The sequence below is a fragment of the Eucalyptus grandis genome, chromosome 9 (assembly GCF_016545825.1).
Source record: "Eucalyptus grandis isolate ANBG69807.140 chromosome 9, ASM1654582v1, whole genome shotgun sequence".
Classification (NCBI taxonomy): Eukaryota; Viridiplantae; Streptophyta; class Magnoliopsida; order Myrtales; family Myrtaceae; genus Eucalyptus; species Eucalyptus grandis.
In genome coordinates, this window is record NC_052620.1 from 1,709,682 (window position 1) to 1,731,323 (window position 21,642).

Sequence of the window (21,642 nt, forward strand, 5' to 3'; positions counted from 1 at the left end):
CCTATATACATCTGCACGTCTGAAAAAGGAGAAGTGCTCTATCTGAGACTCATTCCTGCAGGTACCATATTTCTTGCAGAGTATATACTTAGCATCATTTATAGATGTTTGTTGACAATTGATTATGCATGCTGGGACAGTCTATGTTAAATCTTTATGTTACCAACTGCTTTTCTGGAATATGAAATCCTCGTTTCATGGAGTTTGTTTCACACGATTGGTACTGCATGTATCTTCTGCTGACCTTGGTCTGATAAGTGTGAGTATGGAGCAGACTTGTTGTGTGTATACAGGGACTAGTCTACTGAAATTTAAACCTTAGTGCCAAACTGAGTTGCTGATTCTGTTAGAGACCTTTATTTCTCAGAATGTTCATTGCATCTATGGTTGGCTTCACTTTTAACTACAAATTGCAGAAAAATATAGGAATGACTCGAATGGTCAGGCACAAAGCATAGTTTCACCTGGATTATTCATTAGCAAAGCAACTTTTGAGCGAATTTTTTTTCTTGTTTACTTATTAAAGGTATGAGCTTTGTTTCACTGGAGAAAAGATGGTCAAAGCTACTATGGCTTCTCAAATGCATGAAGCTGAAACAGAGAAATCCCAAAATCACCACTCACATTCTGTGAATGGAGAGAGAAATGACGCTGAAAATACTGTGATCGATGTGTTTCGGTGGTCTCGATGTAAGAAGCCTCTTCCCCAGAAAGTTATGCGTTCGGTTGGAATTCCTCTGCCCCCTGAATATCTGGAGGTATTATTAGCATTATTATTGAGTTTCCTTTCTTTGGATTTTGCATGTGTGCTTTGCATTTCTTGGACTTGGAAGATTCCCAGTACTTTTTGCTAATTTCAACATTCCAGGACATATCTCACCTTGTTACAATAAGCTTAGAGAAATCACATGCTCTTCTTCCCTCCATATCTAGCGTACATAAAGTGAAATCCTCACCATGTCAGTTCATGTCATTTATCACTGGTTTGTATAACATTTTGCCAAAACTACATGTCTCACTTGGAGAATAGAGTATTGCTAGCTATAGTCTGTACATTTGCATGATCCTTGTTCATGTTCTTAATTCAGATGCCGGTCAAATTGGTGATATAAGTATGCAGCAGTATACTCACAAGAAATAAAGTGATTTGTTTTTTCAAGGAGAAAAGAACGATAGGAGCCCAAACTTTAACATTGAACTATCTACCCTTCTTGAATAGGTATTGGAGGAGAATCTGGACTGGGAGGATGTGCAGTGGTCACAAACTGGGGCTTGGATAGCTGGAAAAGAATACTTGTTTGCTCGGGTGCATTTTCTGTCATTGAATTAGCCCTGGTTGTAACTTTTTTTATTTCTGTCCTTATTTCATACGCTTTCTGTGGAGATTCCGGATGCATATTGATTTAAATTAACTAGAAAGTGTATTGGACTTTATCTTGAGTTATTTTGTGGATAAGATCTCTAGAAAGCTAGTCTGACCACAAATTAGCCTGTAAATATGCAATATCCCGGAGTCATGTAGGTTTGGCTTGTTATGTAAACCATTTGTTTGATAAATTGACATGTAATTCAGTTTTCATGTCTTGGGAGTTCTGTAGCATTCAGCAGAATGTTGGAGCTAATGCATCTTTCTAATCTAATCAATTTTGGTTTCAGGCTCACTTATGTTGAGAACTTACATCTTTTGGAATGTAATATTGAAGAACCACTTCACATCATCGGCCACACCAGCGAAACTTGTGAATCGAAATCAAAATCCTCTTAGTCATGCAAGAAGAATACTAGTTAGGCTAGCGATCCTGGAATTTGAAAATTAATTTATCTTTCGAAAGATACATATGCTATTTCTTGAAATTTTCGTTTCCTTACCTGAAGACATATTGTTCTCCAAATTCACATATGAAATGTTTTTTTCTTGATAAATCAGATGAGTCTTGGTCCTCTTATTTTTATGAATCTGTCTCTATAGTTCGTCTAACTACTAATGTCTTTCTAGTACAATATGCCGAGGTTCTTAAGGTTGGGTCTCTATTCAATCATTCAAAACTCTTATAGGTATAGGCTATGAAGCACCGATCTTTGTAAGAGCCTTTGTGTTGTGTCGGACATTTTGAACGCGTGTCCGACACTCTGATCTTTCTTCGACACTTGATCAATACGTATCGGAAAATCCGACACCAAGTCGATTTTCTCGACATTTTTCCGATACTTGAGCTAAAATTCTGACATACGATCCAAATCCGATATGTAATTCCGATATCGAGGTCAATTTTAAAATTCAATAAATGAGAAATCAATATATATATATATATATATATATATATATATATGAAAAAAAAAAAAATAAAAATAATAAATTGAGAAAAAAAGTAAAATTTAGTCTTTTCTTCTCTTTTTGATTCCCACTTTCCGTGATACACAATTCATCCCTTAAGGCTTTTTTTTGTTCTCTTCGACATATCTAACATGCGAGTTTAGAATATGGATCGCTTGTTTTTTCTTCAAGTTTTATGAATTATTTAAATAAAGTTGAATTTGTCAAATTGAAACAATGAATGATATTAATAAATGGTGGATTAATATTTTTAAAGTATATTCATTCTAGGCTTATTTATTTATTTATTTATAAATTTGATTGAAATAATTATAAAAATGATAATTTATTATATGCATATAAAAATATATATTTAATATACATGTCGGAATTCTCTATTTTTTGAGAAACGACGTGTCGGCATGTCGTGTCGTGTTGCGTGTCGATGTCGGTGCTACTTAAGGGTATATGCCATGGAAAAGAAGTGCAGCAGAGATGCTAAAAATTTGATCATACAAATTACAGTACTCACAAGTTTGTACATCGTCTTTTGATTAGTGCTGCATGGAAGATTTTATTATTTTCCAGAGTACCATCTGCAGGAGCTACTTTTTCAACTGCAAAAATGAAAACGTCCGTTCTAAGGTTCTTGTTTGCTCAATTCTAGTTTCTTGTCAAAGTCAGTTGTTCAAGTCTTCAAGGCATTCGCATGTCTCTCTTAATATTAAAAAAAATATTAAAGGGTGAGACATAAAACGATCAATAATAAACTAGGAGTGGATAATTCGAGGTATCTATTCAAAACCATAACAAAGTGCTATTGGCAATAATTTGTAGAAGGGGTGGAGAAGCAATGATAAATACACATTTTGTGTCTCGTTAATCCAGTTTCTTCCTGCCACAACAACGCTACCATCGTCAACAATCACACAGCTCTTCAATCAAATGGTACAATATGAACTCATTCACTAATTAAGACCGAAACACTAATCATCTTAATTAGAAAATGAAGTAACATATGTGAAATGCACCCGGTTACTGAAAACATCTTATCCAGCTGAAATTTCAAGGCTGTCCAACAAAAGCTTTGCCTTATGTTAAAAAAGAAAGGTCTTGTTACTTGTCATGAGAAAAGAAATACGAGGACAAGAGTAAGAAATTCTCTCATGCATGTGTCACGGGCCAAGAGTTTCCTTGGCCTCGGAACGACCTATGTGGCTAGGCCAGCCTTCCTTCTATAACTGTTCCAGCGAACAATACGATGAATAACTTCTCTATACGAGATCGTACCATGCCTAACTTCGCTCGAGCGTTTAGTCTATCGAGTCAGACAGCAGATCTCTTTAGGCTCAACAACTGGTTTTAGCCTGCCTTGATCTCGTCAGTAGAGTGGCATCAGCTCTTGACTAGTTTGTGCACGGGAGGCTAACTCTGCATTCAGAGCTCCTAAGTGATCTAATCCGTCTATCTTAGAACTCCTAGCACCAACCGTCTTGATGCTACTTCCACGGACTAGTTGTGTTCGTCCCTTCTGCCTTCTCACTTTTCACTCAATAACCCCAAGCACCACTCACAAGTGTCACGAGTACGGGGGAAGATTCATGGATCATGACATTCTCCCCCACTTAAATTCGCAATGCCCTCGTTGCGATCTATTTTGTCGCTTCCTTGTGTCCATTAACCATTGATGCGCCACTTTTGGGATTTCACATCGAATGGTCATGGTCGCCCAACAAAACAGGTTTTGCTCCATTGTTAGCTTCTTTTGATCTCAGCTACTTCGCCCTTCTCGGTCACCTGTCCTTTCTTTGGCAAGTGTGGCATTTTCCGCCAACCGCATCTTTTGGCAGCACCATTTTTGCCTATTAAGTATCTTGACCCTAGCCAACCAAATGGAGGTTCTTTCCTTGTTGGAAACGTGGCAGTAGATCTCTTCTTCGAATTCATCGATCGATCCAAGAACGTTATCCCTATTCAGGCGAGGATTCGGTTCTTCTCCAATTCCCTATCAGCAGGCGAGGAACCTCGTCCCTAGCACCCATTGCCATCCTAGGAGCAGAGAGCCGCGCTTCATTTGAGCATCTTTTGCCCCGGCAATTCACTTTCCGCCCACTAGGACTTGTACCACTAGTACTTATCAGTTCGACCCGCATTGGAGTGAGAAGTTCGATTCTCTGACTCACCCACTTACTAGAGGGATTTCAACTCTGATACCATTTGTCACGGGCTGAGAGTTTCCTTGGCCTCACGACGACCCATGCGATGCCTGGGGAGCGGAATTCGCTAGGCCAGCTTTTTTCTATAGCTCTTCCAATGAACAATATGGTGAATCGCTTCTCTGTACGAGATCGTACCATGCCCAGTTTCGTTCGGGCGTCTAGTCCATCGAGTGAGACGGCAAATCTTTTTAGGCTCAATAATTGGTTTCGACCTGCCATGGCCTCGTCAGGAGAGTGGCATAAGCTCTTAACCAGTTTGTGCATGGGAGGTCAACCCCGCCTTTAGAGCTCTTAAGTAATCTAATCCTTCTATTCTAGAACTTCTAGCACCAACTGTTCTGACGCTACTTTCACGGACCAGTTGTATTTGTCTCTTCACTCGATAACCCCAAGCATCACTCACAAGTGTTACAAGTACGAGAGGATTCACGGACCGTGAATACACGCAATTCAAGAGGAAATCAACATCCACTTGCCAGCAGTAGAAATATTTTAATACAAATATGTAGCTACCAATGGAATGAATGCATGTCTTATATATTTTTTGATCAAGATCCCTCAGGTCCTGTATCATATACTCCTCACAAACTTCCAAGCAATGATTATCACCACATACTCATGCTGTAATACAGATGAAAATCCCAAGTAACTGTTGAACCGATATGGCTCTAACAACATTAAAGCAAAAACAACAACTAATATGAGAAACTACATGTTGCTCGTTTTAGCGTGTCCTATATTTGGTACCTTAGAAGCTCATCTTTCATTAATCAGGTTTCACTCAAGATCTTCAAAAGTTTCCAGGAGTTTTGGCTTCTAGGTCATTCTCCTTCATAAACGCAGTGGCACGGAAGGATAAAAAAGAATCCTAGACTGTTGCCAAGGCCTCAGAAATTAGAATAGAAAATTAGCTTCTTGTGCTTCTGTGACTATTCTACTGCATAACTTATGCAAACTCGTGATTATCGTGATTTTTTCTTTTTCATATCCACAGTCCATGGGGCAAAACAATATCACTGCCTAACCAGCCGTCATCCATGGGCACAACTGATGTTCATATTACTCTCACGCTCCATGTGAATTTGGTTTTCACTTCTCCATAGTTGTCGAAATTATCAAGTGGTAAAAGAACTCGACTGTCAACTGGTGGCTTCTTCAAGTTTCACAGCATCTTCTTCATTCCTCTATGATTTTGCCTCTTCAAGCGCCTCGTAGAACTTGGCGACAGAGTCCCATCCCAATTATTGGAGAATTGTCCTGAGAAAACTATCACATGCTGCATGATGTACATACTCCAGATCCACATTTGCTAGGCACCTCAAAAGCACTTAGAGTCCCCCTCTCTCTAGACCACCTAACTTCTTTCAATAAATTGCCACCTACTCAAAGAAAGAAAGAAAGAAAAGCTACCTTCCATGGATTTGTTACTGATTTAGCAGCTTGTAACATTGATTAGCGATGAATTCACTACCAAGCATCCACAAACAAAAGTTATGAAGAAACACTAATTTAACGCCTCTCGAACAAATTCCACAACACGTTGTTCAAAGTTCCCACGCAATTGTAGAACCAAGGAATTGAATTAAAAGTCCAGGTCAAATATTACATAATACAATTGGGATGTGTCAGGTGTTACCTGATCTTCAGCAAGCTGCATGAAACCCAGAACCTCAGCTACACATCCTTCAAGTCATCAGTTTCCATGGCTTCGGTCGGCGGTGGTAGTCCGTCGCCTCTTCTCCAGTCTCCGCCACCATCGGTTCGCTAGGGACTCTGTTTCAGGGAGACAAACTTCTTCTCTTCGTCGCCTCCGTCGTTGGTAGGTGGCGATCTTACAGCCGTTAGAGCTCGGTGTTGTTGGATGGGAGACAAGCTGTCGCGATGCTGAAAGTGGCGTTGCTGGACAATCATGCAAGTCGTTCTGTATATCTGTTTTGATGGTTCCGTGCATAAGTGGACCATTGGCTTTTAAATACGTTGATTTATGACTAAACTCGTGGAGTAAAGCTGGATCCACAAGATCTTTAACCACAGCTCTTAAATCTTCCTCTAGTTGCTTGCATAATATTCGGAATCCACACTTTTTTGCGACTCCACCTGATACTTTAACACTGAATTGTACATGACTCATAAATTTGAACAAAATTGACTGCTCCCAGCAACGGCTCAAATGGTGTGAATGATACAGCCAAGCTATGATTTGCAACGGGAGTCCATCCATACTTTTTCAGCATTCGGCCATTAACTTCTAATTCCACGTCGTATGATTGTGACCCATGATCCTGTTCGTCAGCACTATGAACACCACAGAGAATGAATCCAAGAAACTTGCGACACAAGTCCTTAGAAGCCCTAAAAGATACAAAATCTTTTTCAATAGGGAGGACCCACGCTGGTAACTCTTCTCCAGGATAAGCATCATAGAGACCCTGTTATAAGATAAACTGTCAGAAATTACCCGAATAGAAGAATTCAATTTTGAGCTTAGTAACTAATCCTAGCGAATTCCACTTCTAACTAGAGCTCTATAAATGAGTGGAGATACATTGATCCTTGCTTATAATAATATACAAGTCTCATGTGATAGAAATGATTCTTATAAAAGAACGGAAGCCACCACCATCATGTGCATGTACGTGTAGAACCACTTTAGATTTATTTGCTTTTCTTAAGCTTTCTATCTATCGTTTTCTGCTGTTGCAATATACAAGCACACACTGAATCCAGTATACACTCCACATTAATGTGTGTTTGAGAGAGAGAGAGAGAGAGAGAGAGAGAGAGAGAGAATCTTACTCGGCGAAGCGGGTATTGCAAAACCATCTCGACAAACTCTCCACCGTCAGAACCATAGGGATAGACAATCGTATAGGGATACGGGGGTGGAATATGGGTCGGTAGACCCAAGAATTCCAAATGTTGGAACGCTAGTTATTCTGGTCTCCCCCAGCATTAAAGAACTCAATTTGGGACAACAAGAATGATTCTCGAGAAACTCCAATTCAGTCAGACTACTTCCAGCAAGGTCTAAAGATTTTAAACTTGAAAGTCCGATCTTCATAGATGGATCAACAGAATCATCGTACTTTGGAAACCCAATGAAGGATATGCAACCTTGAAGATGCAGCTCTTCAATGTTATGTAACTTGTACATACTAGACGGAAGACTTACCAGATTCTTGCAAACAGATAAGTTCAATTTCTCCAAAGAAACAAGATTTTCTATTCATGATTGAAGTTCTTTAGTAGCAGTCCCTTCTATTGAAAGAAGTGTCAGGCTTTCAAGTTTATGTGGAATATCAGGGAACCTTTCCAAATGTTTACAATTTGTAAGATGAAGACACCGAAGTCTTTTTGTCTTGAGCACATTCAGAAAAACACCAAGTCGAGAGCACCCATCTAAAGTCAACACCTATAACTTCTCAAGATATGCAATCGACTCATGGGCTTCTACCAAGTTTTCATAGTAAGAGAGAACCAATTCCTCGAGATGTGGAGTACATGAGAGGTCAGGGATACGAATTAGGGACTTGCAATAACTGAAATTAATGTACTTCAATTGTTGTAAGTCCTTCAAATATGGCGGAACAAACATCTCAGTCAAAGTTACTATGAACTAATTTGCTGAGAATTGCGCGTTGTATTGAGAAATAAGTAAACACTTAGAAACTTTACTAAAAATTATAAATCTATACATATATGTGGTAAGAGAATGAATTTAGAAATGACAAATAAAAAAGCTAATGGATATTAGTCAGAAGTGGGCCATGTGGTAAAAGTATGCCGTGTGGCAATTAGAAAAATAAAGTGAAACGCCACGTGTCAACCATGTGAAGGCAGGCCACTAACAAGTTTAAGCCGCATGTTATGCCATGTGCCAATTGTAGAAGTACAATGAATGTCACGTGGCGAGCACCAAAATGAACATTCTTTCTATTCTGGTTTAGACTATAATTAAAAGCTTTATGTCAAAAATATATATTCTATCACAATGAATTTTTCCCAAAAATTAAGAAACTTTTTTTAAGCCATTTAAACACGATGAAACCAACTTTTTAAAAAATTTTGAAGAAAAAGGTTCACATATTCAACTCAAAACCTAGCTTTGACTTTCAATTAAGAAACTAGCGGAATACCGTGTGGATCTTGTATATCAAGTTATTTCTAAATGCACACGCGTTACAGGCAAAGTTTCTAATAAATATTTAATTTCATCTACTTAGAAATGCTGCTCTTCACAAACTGATTTAAGCATTTAAGAATGCCTTGTTTACAGCGTAATGCATTCAAACCTTGAAAATTCTTTTTCTTCAGCATTTGTTTATAAATTTCTTTGTATTGTGTATTAGTTTCTAATAAAGCTGTTTCACTTAATTTTTAAATGCCAATTTTGCTGCACGTAAACATATTTCCTACTCGAGTAATTAGGGTCATTTTGAAAGGGAAAAAAAAGAGAAGTGGCTTCAAAGACTAGGGAACACCACATCGTTTCGTGTTCTAGTACATGTAATACACATATACACATACAAATGAAGTAGACAATGAAAAGGTCTATGCAGGTAAATGCTCACCTTAAATTGTTTAGGCACTACCGTGGTACTGGCTTTGCTCATATCAATTCCCACTAATTTCATTGAACCAGAGGAGTATCCAGTAATCCGGCGAGCACATCCAGGCCATTCAAACCATCTAAGCCCCTTAGGAAGACATAAAGGACCTTGGAAAGAATCCTGCAGGTTGTGCAAGATGAGCAATCTCAACCTTCTCATTTTTGTAAAAGCATTAGGATGGATACACATCTCTGTCCACTCAGGTAGCTTCAACACTATGGCTTTTACAGCACAATCTTCCTGCATATGCAAGGTTATTTAGGTTATACATATTTTTAGTAATTAAAGTCAAAGAAAAGGAGCACAACTTTGATCGTAATCGTAATTCTTACCTTGTCATTGGACAGAACCTCATCAACATCATCATACAACCATAGTTTGCTGCGTCTTCCGGGATCATCGCAACATTCTTGGTTCACAATATCCTTACCCATCAATTGAATTAAGTCATGCATTTCTAGGATGTCGGACTCAATTCTTATCAAGGACCTCTTAACAAGAATTTCAAATTCTGCAGTTGTCTCAAGATCGCAACTTTCGAGAATTTTCTTTGTATACTCCCTTTTCCACCCCCTAAAGAAGCGGGCAATGTGGAGAAAGATTTCTTTCTCATTTTCATCTAGTCCCTCATAACTAATTTTGAGCACGTTATTAATGTTTCTGTTAGGACTCCTAGAAAATTTCATTAGTGTACTTTCCCATACATCTTCTGTTTCACCACATAATAAGGAACCCAACACCTCAAGTGCTAAAGGAAGACCTTTAGCATAATTCAGAGCCCCATTTACTAGATCTATTCTGATTTGGTGCGTCTGAGAAGCATGCTTACTGAGCAGCTCACAAGCTTGACTGTCATCTAGTGCTTCAACTTCATGCACATGATCTTGATATATCCCCTGACAAGTTAGCAAATGTTTGTCTCTTGTAGTAATAATGATCCTACTCCCATTACCAAACCACTTGCCTTCTCCTGCTAAAGCATTTAACTGGCATAGGTCATCCACATCATCAAGGATTAGGAGAACTTTCTTGTGACCAAGTCTACGTTGTATTATATTAATACCTTTATCAAGAGTGGACACTTCTAATCTTTGCTGCAGTAATAATGTATCTTTTAATAATATTTCTTGCAAAGTCACTAGATCCTTGCAACCTTTTGATGTTTCTTGAACATTTGCTAGAAAACACGAACCCTCAAATTGTCTAAAAGTAGAATTGTATAGGGCTTTCACCAATGTTGTCTTCCCTATACCTCCTTGTCCCCATAATCCCACCATGACAACATCATCATTAGATTCAAGGTTTAACATTGATTTTAGCATAACCACTCGAGATTCTATTCCAACCGGGTGCTTAGCAACATGCAAAGGCATTCGGTCAACATGATTGGAGATCCATTTCACAATATCTTGTATATACTTCGACTCATCTCTGACAAGAATAGAAAAGTTTTAGCAATTTGAATAAGCAATTACAAGCAATCACTGGCCAACAATAACAAAGTAGTGGGTCACATTTTTAGATAATTACAGCCAAAACAAAATGTATTCCCCACTTAGTTGAATTAGAACTCTGAGATAACAAGCTTAGGATTCAACATTTAGTCAACCGATTCATGTATCTATCTACATAAGTGATTCATGTTCTTGATTCACTTACTTTTCTTTTTGACTATTAACCAAAAGGAGCTATTTAGGACGAACTTTGAACGGCAATTAAGATTTCGATCTGAAAATTATTAAAAAATCCCTGAAGCACGATGTCTTTGCCTTACACAGTCTGTATAGACTAATTATCCTGTATCAAGCGTTGCTAACTGCTTTATTCCTTCTGAAGAAGAAATGGGGCAAGTGCAATAACACTACTTAAACATTTTGTCCATTGGTTGATTAAATTTTAATGTTTTATCTTTTTCAACTGAGTCTGTAAATTTTTCAGCTGATAAAGTCCTAATTGCTAATTGCTATTACTGAAAAGAGCCACGTGTCCATTCTATGTTTTTTTTTTTTTTTTTTTTTTTTTTTTTTTTTTTTTTTTTTTTCGGTCGAGTCAGCCATGTGTGAGTAACGAGTTTAACACTAGGTTGCCAAAATTGAATATATGTCGAACTCAATTGACCCAAATGAAATGCAAACAACTCAAATAGCCCACAAACAAAACGTTTAGAGCTTTTATTATACTTTGAGGAGGGCAACAAGGATCCAAAAGAAAGAGCCATAGACCTTACGAATGAAACGGGGCTTAGCAACAGCCCAAATCAGAATAATATTGTTTCATGTACGAAATTACTAACTTTAACTTAAGCAACTTAAGAATTTTTAGGATTTATAAGATGAAGCATCCATGTAGATACTTACAAAGTTACAATCATGTGTGCGTTGATTAACTAATTAATTAATTTTTGTGAAAACAATCTTTATACTTACTTGTAAAGATTAGTTTCTTACACAAAATATGGACTCCACTCTACTTACCCATCATTCAAAAGCCAACCGGACAAGTAACCAGCACTGGAAAGAGCTTTCTCCCATCTCTTCACTTTCTCCGAATCCTCCCCGAACTTGGACTTGTGCTTATCTAGAGCTCTTTGATAACTCATTCTTCCCTTTCTCATTTCTCTTGGTTCCACTTTATAAAACACTGACAGAACGGTGAGGTTCCTTTGCTCCTTGCACTCCATAATCTTCGCCACCTCTTCCAAGCACCACTTTGAGGAAGCGTAGTCCTCAGAGAAAACTATGATTGCAATGTGTGATTCTTCGATGGCCTCCATAAGCATCGGCGATATCTGGTCACCCTTTTTCAGTTCTTCGCTATCCCGGAAAGTGTGTATTCCATTCTGGATTAAAGCTTGGTAGATATGGCCGACGAAGTTGTGACGTAGTTCTACCCCTTTGAAACTTAAGAAGACGTCGTAAATCTTTTCGGGTTTCAATGAAGAAGCCATTGGATGATGGAGTGTAACAATCGGCAACAATTGTGAGCTAAAGATTTGAAGCTATGTTTTCTAGTGGTAATCAGGTCCAAGATGAGTAGGTTCCAAACATGGACCCTATACGCGACCTTGTTATAATCGATCCTTCTTTTTTGGACTTTATACCAAATCCTGTTTGTACTAGACCATATTTTGGAACCACCCTGTTTAGTCCGGTTACAGGATCAACCCTATTTCCACTGGAACTTGTTTTACAACTGCCCGATATTTTATACGGTTTCGAATTTTACATTAATATGCGAAAAGACAATGTAATCCTTCTAATTTGTATTGAAACATTAAGCGCCAAATAATGTGGTTCTGCGACCGTATAATCAACAACTTGGAAATCAACACCCCATTAGTTTACATGTCCTTTGGAGCATGCAGTTGTAATAATGTCCAAAGGCTCTATTTGTGCTGACCAATAGAGCAAGACAATCCCAGAGTCCAGCAAAATTATGGAAGATCGGACCAAGTTTGTAATTCTTCAAGGGTGCAAGCTGTCCAGAAACCAGCCCCAGATAAGCGCAATCGAGACCTGCGAGGAAATCATAAGAATCTTCGCATAAGCTTTGGAGACATTGATGATGGACATGAACCGTAAGGAATCAACTGAAGGTCATCAAAGTTGCTTTCCCAGGATATTCCTAACATACCTACTCCAAAAGCTGTATACAAAGATACGTATGATGATTAGATAATGTCCGTGATTTATATATCATCATCAACCCAGTGCTTGCATGACGGAGGAGATAGGTTTTCTTTTTGGTCCAATGGAGGAGATGGGTTAAGCATGAAGAGTTTCCACTGCTTTGCATGTGAAAGTTGCATGGCTTCAATATGCAGACATAGCTAAAATACAAAGTGTAGTTTCCTTAACACTACAAGGATGACTCTCTTTCTCTCTCTCACTGAGCAACAGAAACATTGTTTAATCAGCGGTTCAATAATAAACTAGTCCGAGGGGCCTAGTGAAGCAGAAATTCCCCAGGTACTTCCCAAAAGCACAGACTCACCAAAGGTCCAAAGGAAGCATATCTCCCAGATTTTACAAGAGTGTCATATAAGAATTTGAGCAGCCACAGGATCCTCGTCGTCATATATTTTTTAGGGTTATTCCACAGGATAGAGATACAACCACAACCGTATCCCTAATTTCTCATCCTCTTTGTTTTGTCTCTAAGCTGTAGGGTCTCTCACCAGTCTCTATCTCCCTCTCTCTCAACGGAACAATCTTATATTTTAAGTCAGCAACATACAACCGCAAAGCCCAGATCAGCCAATCCTTCGGAACCGAACCTCCGACCCTCCCAAAAAAGCAAAGGGAAAAGGGGTTCACCAAAAAAAATCAATTTCGGACTCACCTCGCTCTGGAATAGCTGTGTCGGAGTCGGCGAGCTGCAAAAGAGAGGCGATGGCGGCGAGTCTGGGCCCAGCGACAAGAAGACGAGAGGTGCTTTCCTGCGGCGCACCAACAAGAGGCGAATCGGCTAACGACGATGCTGGCGACTGGCGAGGGTGCGGTGGATCTAAGGTTGCTGGGCAAAGGTTGGCTGTGTACAGAGGGTTCCTGCGAATCGCAGGCTGCGATTGAGAGAGAGAGAGAGAGAGAGGCGGGATCGCACGAGCTCGAAGAGAAAGAGAGAATCGCAGGCTGCGATTGAGAGTGCGAAGGATCGCGCAAGCTCGGAGAGATAGACGCAGATGGAGAGAGAGAAGGGTCAGTGATATGAGATTTCGATTTTTCCTGCTCAAAGCATCAGTTAATCTATAGGATGAGATTCAAAAGGGTCAACGGCTCCAATCGTCCCGGTATGATATCAAGTTATGCCATGAGGCACGGTACCTGTGGAAAAAAAATAAAAAAAATGAAGAGGCACGGTCCCTGCGGAAAAGTAAACGGAATTGTGTGCACGCAACAAAATACAAATAAACTTTCTGAATGACTGAAGAGGTAATCAAAATGAAAAATAATAGATACATTGGGAATTTTTTAATTTACATACTTCGAAATGTACCAGAAAAATAAGCATCTCTAATGTATCTAATAGTATGATATCAAATTATGCCATGAGGAAAGGACATATAATTAAACATGATTAACTGATTATCCAGAAGCCTTTAACATAGTTATTGGACTTAGAACAATAAGCTACGAAGCCACTAGTCACCTTTTGATGATCATAAAGTTGTTGCTGCACAGCAGGTTGTGATGGATCAACAGAAGTAACTTGAACATCTTTGACGCACTCAATGTGCTCTTTCCAAATACACCTTGATTGATTTCTTAATCTCCAATCAACCCCAAAATCACCCTTCAAAAAAAAAAAAAAAAGAAGAAAAAACACTACGCTTGAAATAACCCCTATGTCCAAAATAATGCCTTAATAGTAGTTGTGGGTGGAAGGGTTAATGGATATGGTTGGTGAATAAAGAAGTAACCGATGTCAGGAAGCATTGCTATTTTTTTTCCCTTGAATTTACAAGGTTCTTGACTATTTGGTAAGGCATGTATATAGATGGAAATTCTTGAAAGAGCTGAAAAATGGAAATGAAGGAAGCTGGGCATTCTCTTAACAGTGTAGTGTTTGCTAGTTTTCCTACCCACACCTTTTTGTTCCAATCTAGTTATGTGAGAAGAGTGAATAACATAAATGTTAGTATGGCTGAGAACAAAGGCTTGGACTATGGCGGATCGAGAAATATAATAGGTATATGATTTTTTTTTTTTTTTTTGTAATTTTCTCTAATTTGTCCATGAGTATTGCATAAGTTATCTACCATGTGCATTTCTTTTACTTTATTATGAGAGATTAGACCATGTGTGACCACGTGAAGGATGTGTCCGGTAGTTTTTACCCTCTTTTTTTATTTTTTATTTTTTAAATTGCAGTGTGCACTTTTACTCATGTTAACTAAATTTTACTTATTCAAGCCCCATACCACTCAATTATCTAAGCAATCGAAATCTACTTATATTCTAACAAAGAAGCGGAACCAAAAATGTAAATATAGCCGGGACATTAAGGGGTGATGGAATTGGGGGGTAGTGGAGGTGATGGTCAAGTTATGTTTTGGGGACCCTCATGAAAATTGAAGCCGACACCAGGGATAAATGGATCATGAAAATTGCTTTCTCCCAATTAGATCTGTTAAAATGCCTCATAAATCCATTTTTTGACCCGTATGAATGTGAAATAAGTTAATATATGGTATAATAATATTAAGTAAATAGTCATATATAAGTGTTAAAATGCCATAAATGAATTTACAACTTACTTAAACCCAATCCATTTCTATAACTTTTTCTTTAGTCTCTTTGGCCTTCACTTGATCTCTCGCTCACTCATTTCGCACTTCCATCTCAGTTTGGCAATGAGTTTTCGTAGATTGGATTAAATATTAAATTATTTTAGTAATATAAGTCGAGTCGAGTATGGATCATTAGATTTGTACTACATGAAAATGAGTCAAAACAAGCTATAAATCTATTTGGATCGAACCATTTAATCCCACCCATCCATTCAACAAACTTACCCCCAATCATGGTTATGGTACGGCAGGCAGGCGAGCAGTTATAGAAGCGAAAGTGCTCAAGGTGTCCACAGAATGGTGCCAATGACGGTGGAGGTGATGAAACGAAAGCAATTTGGTTCGCCCGGTTGACGTATTTAGTCAAGCAAAGTATTTCCGTTAGCTTGAATTTCCTGGTTAATGGAGTGATCGTAGGTGTCTTTGCACATAATAGGATCAACCTTGTATATAACAATATGCTCTTTAATACTTCCATGACCCCGAAATTGCCACCGGCAAGGCCAATGACAATATTAGCTTGTGTGATTCTACTAACATTGACGACTCCGTCGTTTGTGACCAATCAAAGTGCAAGAATGGCTTGTTTGGCTGAACCAATCAGATGGTGCCACAGAACCTCAAAATGTTCCTCTTTTCTATTACAACTAGAGAGAGAGAGAGAGAGAGAGAGAGAGAGAGAGAGAGAGAGAGAGAGAGAGAGAGAGATGCAACTATTCCTACAAATCTCGCAATGAAACCATCATCATTTACAACATGCAACTTTCGGAAGAAACTAAGAATTTGATGCTTCCATCGTTTTGAGAAACCTAAATAGCCCAGCTGCTTCCCTTATCCGTGAAAAGTTTATGCAGAAGGCTTGGACTTCAATCAGGATCTCCTTGACTGCCCAAAATCATTAACATACAGAAGAAGGCAGAAAAACAAATCATGTAAGAAATAGATCATCCCTCCAATATCGTTCTACATGACACTGAATATTCTCTTTATTCATTTCGCTATAGCTGGACGGCATACTAAAACAAATAGCAAGCAGATTTCATTCCATCACATGGATTTTGGTTCATCGTAGAAAAACAAAAACAGAGCGCTCAATCTTGACCCACATTACCAAAAAACTATTTCAGATGTCATAATCCCTGCAGATATCAAATTCTGCAAACGCACGCAGAACACACGGGATTCCACCTTCGAAGGCCCAACAAGAAAAGAAACAAAGGACAATCCAACGCATAAAGGATTCTTACAATTCTTGAATGTGCCCGATCTCAGGATCTCCTTGACTCATGGATCTCAACTCATTTTGTTTTACTTTGGTTTCGCGTGGGTTAGCAACCATGGAATCTTTCTTTTCTCTCCCATTCGCTGCCCATCGAACTCTCTCCATATATTTACATAATCTGGGAAATTGTTAACAGCTTTCGGCATATTACAAGTGATACAGTAACAAGGAATTTACTTGAATTGGTGATGGTTTATCAAGGAACATGTCACGCCCCGATCCTCCGAGCGCGCAAACATCCCACTCTCGATACAAATGCGACTTCCCGAGGACACGTTCCGACCCATTCATTTTTATTGCACATGCGGAAGCGAAACAAATCCCCGACAACATTTAACTTGGGATAGAAAAGCAGGCAATCAATCACAACCAAATAAGCTTTCTATAAACACATAGGTTTATATACAACACTGGATGTCTACAAAATAGACAGGCTCAACAAAAAGGGAACTGTCCTATGACCAACTTGTCAGACACGTTCGCCGATTCTTCAGCCTCCACCTTCCGAACTCCAGGACTTCCAGTCCTCCACGATCGTCATCTAAGGACCTGAAATATTATCCCACAACCGGGATGAGACTACGCCTCGCGAGTCCTACCCTCTAAAACTCAATTAGGGAAGAAAATACGCCTCGGGCGCTCTAGTCACACAAATAGGATAGAGGACTTACCTCGCCTCAATTCCTTCCTGCACGCGCCTTAATCAATAAATATTGACAACCACATCATCCAAACAATTCAATTACTCGGATCGATTCAGCGATCAATCGACTTAGTCGATTACATGTCATCGAAATCATCACACGGTCATTCTGACTATTCATTCTCGACTCTCAATCACGGCCTTACGAGGCAAGTCTATATGTAGTGGCATTACGGCCCCACTTACAATGTTATATGTAGTGGCATTACGGCCCCACTCGCAATACATATGTAGTGGCATTACGGCCCCACTGGCAATGTTGTATGTTGTGGCATTACGGCCCCACTCGGCAATGTTGTATGTAGTGGCATTACGGCCCCACTCGGCATAAATTTAGATTTGATGACTTTCTAGGTTCAACTCACAACCTCTCACGGTCATTTCTCATCAAAACCAACACTAATCAACTTTGGGATAAATCCCCACATAAACATACATTCAATCCATCGATACAAATTGGACTTACCAACCAATTACGGTGCCAAAAGCCAACACCGAGTATTTTCAAGTTAAATACCAAAACTTCATCAATATCACTCAATTCCATACTTTTGGAATAATTAACCATAACCATCAATCACTCAATTTCTCAATTCTAGCTTACAATTAACACAAACCGACCGCACCGGCCGATCGGCGCGAAATTCTAACGACCTAGCCATCCCAAAAATTTTCGAAATTATTAAATAATTAAATTTAATTCCGAAAATTAAATAATTAAATATTATATTATAATAAAATAATATTTATAAATTCGAAATAATTAAATAATTAAAAATAATTAATTAGGGCTTAAACAATATTACACTAATTTAATCATACAACTAGCCCTAATTAAATATCCATTAAGCTAATCATACAAATAATCTAATTTACATTAAAATAATCTAATCTAACCACCTAAACTTAATTAGACTAATCTAAACACCCCTTAAGCGTCATTAACTCACTAAGCAGAATTAGAGGATAAACTCACCGGTTTTGCGCGCCGGTGAGTTCACGCGACACGACACCAAGGCGGTCGATAAACCCCAAAGCGGCGACACCAACGGAGGCCGGGAAGGGCTTGAAAACGGGCCACAAGGTCTCCAAAACCTTGTTGTATTCTGCTTCTGATCTTGGCTGAACTGCAGAGAAGAAACCAGCAGCTTCAATGGCGAAAACGGGCCGATCGGAGCTCCGGCAAGCGGTGGTTGGCAACCGGTGGCTCCCGGGGTCTTGGGGATCTTGTAGGAGGTTGGGATGGACAAAGGAACGGTCGGAATAGGGCGAAACAGCAAGAAAACCCGAAACAGTGCAGGCTGCAGGCGGACCGACGGACCAGCGACCGGTTCCTTCACGGCGGCACCCAGGCCGTTCGGCGGCTCCGTTCGGGACGAAATCGAGCTCGTTGGAACGGTCTGTATCTCCCGGTCACGGTGATATGTGGCTCGTTGGCTGATTCATCCGGGAAGACCACTTTTGACTCGATTCTTTGACGAAGGGTCAGCTGGAGCAGAAACTGAAGGAGAGGGAAAACGAGGAAGAGAGGAGCTCGTCCGGTTTGGAGGCCGAATGGGGAGAGAGAGAGTGAAGTGAGGGCCGTCGAGACCCCCATAAATGCTTGCTTCAAGTCCCCATGCCAAGCCATCATCATTTTCTCTCTCTCTTCTCTAGCCTTTTCTCCCTACCACTAGGGTATTTTGGTCATTTCACCTTGCACAAATTACAAATCTGACCTTGGGCTGAAATTGGTGGATGGGCCTAAGAAATGGGCTTGGCCATGAATAAGAGTGGGCTTGGAAATTGGTTGGGCTTGATTGGACCATGGGCTTAGAAGATAAATAGTAGGTTTGGCCCAATGGGCTTATTTGCTTGACTTAGGCCCATTAAGGTGGCTGTCCAACTTTGGGCCTAGGGCCCACACTGGCTTATCCCGGCCCACGATCTCACGGGCTCGCTTCCTCGGTCCGAAAATCCCTTTTCCAATTGCTCGGCTTAACCGGCTCACGTCGATTGTTTGATGTAGCTTCATCCAAAGTCCGTCCTGGACATTCCCGATAATTCGAAGTCCAATAATAAGTTCTCTTGCCATGTCAATTTCGCCAAATGCCATTTCGGTTACAACTCAGACTGACGGGTGGCTTTGAGGATTCACGCGTGACCGACTCGTATCAAATCACGTTCAAGACATCTCGACGCATGGACGTCCTTGACTGCATGAAATTATGGGGGATAGATTCTTATTTCAAAGTACACGATTACTGAGGATCGACATAGGGTCGTTCGTGGATTCGATAACAGTAAACGGAATCACCCGTCGTTCCATTATGTTCTATCCGCGAATCGACTTTAAGTTGTCCTTAGAATCGGCCTACCTATCTACAGGATCGTCCTCACGTAAATCTCACGGTCAAGTCGTTTTCCCAGGTTGAGTCCTTTAGTCGTACGAGTTCTGTCCTCATTAGCCTTTCCCCTCAAGGTCAGTATCTCAGGAGTGATTAATTCCGAGTGAGATCAACCAACAATGCATTGATGAAATTCACATCCATTCATTCCTCAGAGGACTCGAATTTCAGGATGTCACAGAACAAGACAATATAAGCTTGTTAAAGTGGTTTGGACAAGTGAAACAATGACCTTGAGATTTTTTGCCAGAAGATGTAAATTTTGATGGAACTGTATTGGAAAGGCACATGAGGCCTTGGGTTATGCCAGGGGAAACCATGTAGCGATCCCTTGTTCGTAAAAGGCTTTAGCTATTGTTGTCAGGTGTTGGGGATTGCAAATTCATTTTCATGATTACCATTGAATTCAATGTTGTATCATATTATGTTATTCTCTATACGCATGCAAATTAGCTAATCTAATAAAATTAGTTTTTGTCCTTTAGAATGAACTGCGGCAACAACAATTTGTACGAGAAGTTCCAATACAATACGATCTTTGCAATGAACCTTGGTATGTTTTAGTTTCCCATTTGTTATTTCCAGCAGTTTGTCTTCTAGAGAGTTGAGCTTTTCAAGCACCATAATCTTGGAATTTATCCCTTCTGTTTTGGTTTAGCATGTCGGAGGAAGCTGCCCTTGTCAATTTTATGCATAAGTACATATGTATACTCTCAATTCTGCGCTGGCTTGAAGAGCCCCATGCTATCATCTCTTCACTCCCGCTTTTGGAGCTTATTTTGGATGGAACCCCTTGACCTTTTGAGCGACATGTCTTTTGTGTTCTTACCACCAATCACATTCCTAAAAGGATGGGAATAGTCCATACTGATCTCCCCGTGCTCATGCAACTACATCTGGGAATAGAGGAAAATTGGGCAAAAGATCTAGTTTTCCAAGGAAAATCGTGTAAAAGATATAGTGGTTCATGAAAAAGTATACCACATCACATGTCACATGTATCAAATTTAGTCAATGGCTAAATGAGCACCTAAAGAATTAACCTCGCCGTCGCCTAAGGCTACATGCTTAAAATCACCTGCATACTTAAAATCACCAACATACCCATTAATGAAAAGTTAAGGCTAACATGCTTGATTGGTTGTAGCTTGTAGGACGAGGGCCTGTTAAGTATTTTGTCTTAGTTGTGCATGCTTAGGTTATTAGCTGGTCAAGTCTAAGTCATGTGCCTCTATCTTGCTTGTCAAGATTCTGTTCATTTGATTAGAAGTGCTCTGATAAATTACAATTGCTTTTTGTGTAGGATTAAATATAGCTTGAGCATTGTCGTGGACAAGGGCCTGAAAAAGCCCCTATATACATCTGCACGTCTAAAAAAAAGGAGAAGTGCTCTATCTGGAGACTCATTCCTACAGGTATCATATTTCTTGCAGAGTATATACTTAGCATCATTCATAGATATTCGTTGACAATTGATTATGCACGCTAGGACAGTACGTTATATGTTACCAACTGCCTTTATGGAATATGAAATCCTCGTTTCATGGAGTTTGTTTCACACGATTGGTACTGCATTTTGAAAGGGCTAGTATAAACACCTAGAGGGGGGTGAATAGGTGTGAAGACAATTTTTCGCAAATTTTAGTAGAAGTAATTTGCCTTTAGAAGATAACAGACTATGAATGAATTTAAAACTTAAACAGTTAAATAAAGCTACGAATTGAAATAAGGAGTTTTGGGAAGAGAATAAAAACACAAGGTTTATAGTGGTTTGGCTTATATCAAGCCTATGTCTACTCTCCTACGCTGACAGCCCACTGGCTGAATTTCACTAATAA

The 21,642-nt window shown here is 39.4% G+C and overlaps 2 protein-coding genes and 2 long non-coding RNA genes across 4 annotated transcripts; 1 reads left to right on the plus strand and 3 right to left on the minus strand.

The window, feature by feature from the left end:
- The first annotated feature begins 24 nt into the window (after window positions 1-24).
- Window positions 25-1,845, plus strand: LOC120288157. The gene is made up of 4 exons (XM_039301624.1): window positions 25-61; window positions 527-758; window positions 1,220-1,306; window positions 1,657-1,845. Exons 2-4 carry the CDS (start codon window positions 555-557, stop codon window positions 1,669-1,671), a joined length of 306 nt encoding a protein of 101 aa, XP_039157558.1. The 5' UTR covers window positions 25-61; window positions 527-554; the 3' UTR covers window positions 1,672-1,845.
- A 7,135-nt stretch (window positions 1,846-8,980) lies between these two features.
- On the minus strand, window positions 8,981-12,090 carry LOC104420063 (disease resistance protein RUN1). The gene is made up of 3 exons (XM_039301877.1): window positions 11,618-12,090; window positions 9,476-10,574; window positions 8,981-9,383 (listed from the first exon to the last, which is right to left on the minus strand). Exons 1-3 carry the CDS (start codon window positions 12,088-12,090, stop codon window positions 8,997-8,999), a joined length of 1,959 nt encoding a protein of 652 aa, XP_039157811.1. The 3' UTR covers window positions 8,981-8,996.
- A 329-nt stretch (window positions 12,091-12,419) lies between these two features.
- LOC120288045 lies at window positions 12,420-13,841 on the minus strand. The gene is made up of 2 exons (XR_005546285.1): window positions 13,485-13,841; window positions 12,420-12,658 (listed from the first exon to the last, which is right to left on the minus strand). It is a non-coding gene; the product is annotated as an uncharacterized LOC120288045 (long non-coding RNA).
- Window positions 13,842-15,947: 2,106 nt separating this feature from the next.
- Window positions 15,948-16,884, minus strand: LOC120288049. The gene is made up of 2 exons (XR_005546288.1): window positions 16,680-16,884; window positions 15,948-16,317 (listed from the first exon to the last, which is right to left on the minus strand). It is a non-coding gene; the product is annotated as an uncharacterized LOC120288049 (long non-coding RNA).
- Window positions 16,885-21,642: the final 4,758 nt, after the last annotated feature.

Bases quoted from the DNA above. Each gene is read 5' to 3' on its own strand.
- LOC120288157 (XM_039301624.1), top strand. From the start codon at position 555: ATGGTCAAAGCTACTATGGCTTCTCAAATGCATGAAGCTGAAACAGAG. The intron at 759-1,219 runs GTATTATTAGCA...CTTCTTGAATAG, and splicing joins TGCCCCCTGAATATCTGGAG to GTATTGGAGGAGAATCTGGA.
- LOC104420063 (XM_039301877.1), bottom strand. From the start codon at position 12,090: ATGGCTTCTTCATTGAAACCCGAAAAGATTTACGACGTCTTCTTAAGT. The intron at 10,575-11,617 runs GTAAGTAGAGTG...TATTCTTGTCAG, and splicing joins GGTTGGCTTTTGAATGATGG to AGATGAGTCGAAGTATATAC. The intron at 9,384-9,475 runs GTAAGAATTACG...TTGCATATGCAG, and splicing joins AGGTTCTGTCCAATGACAAG to GAAGATTGTGCTGTAAAAGC.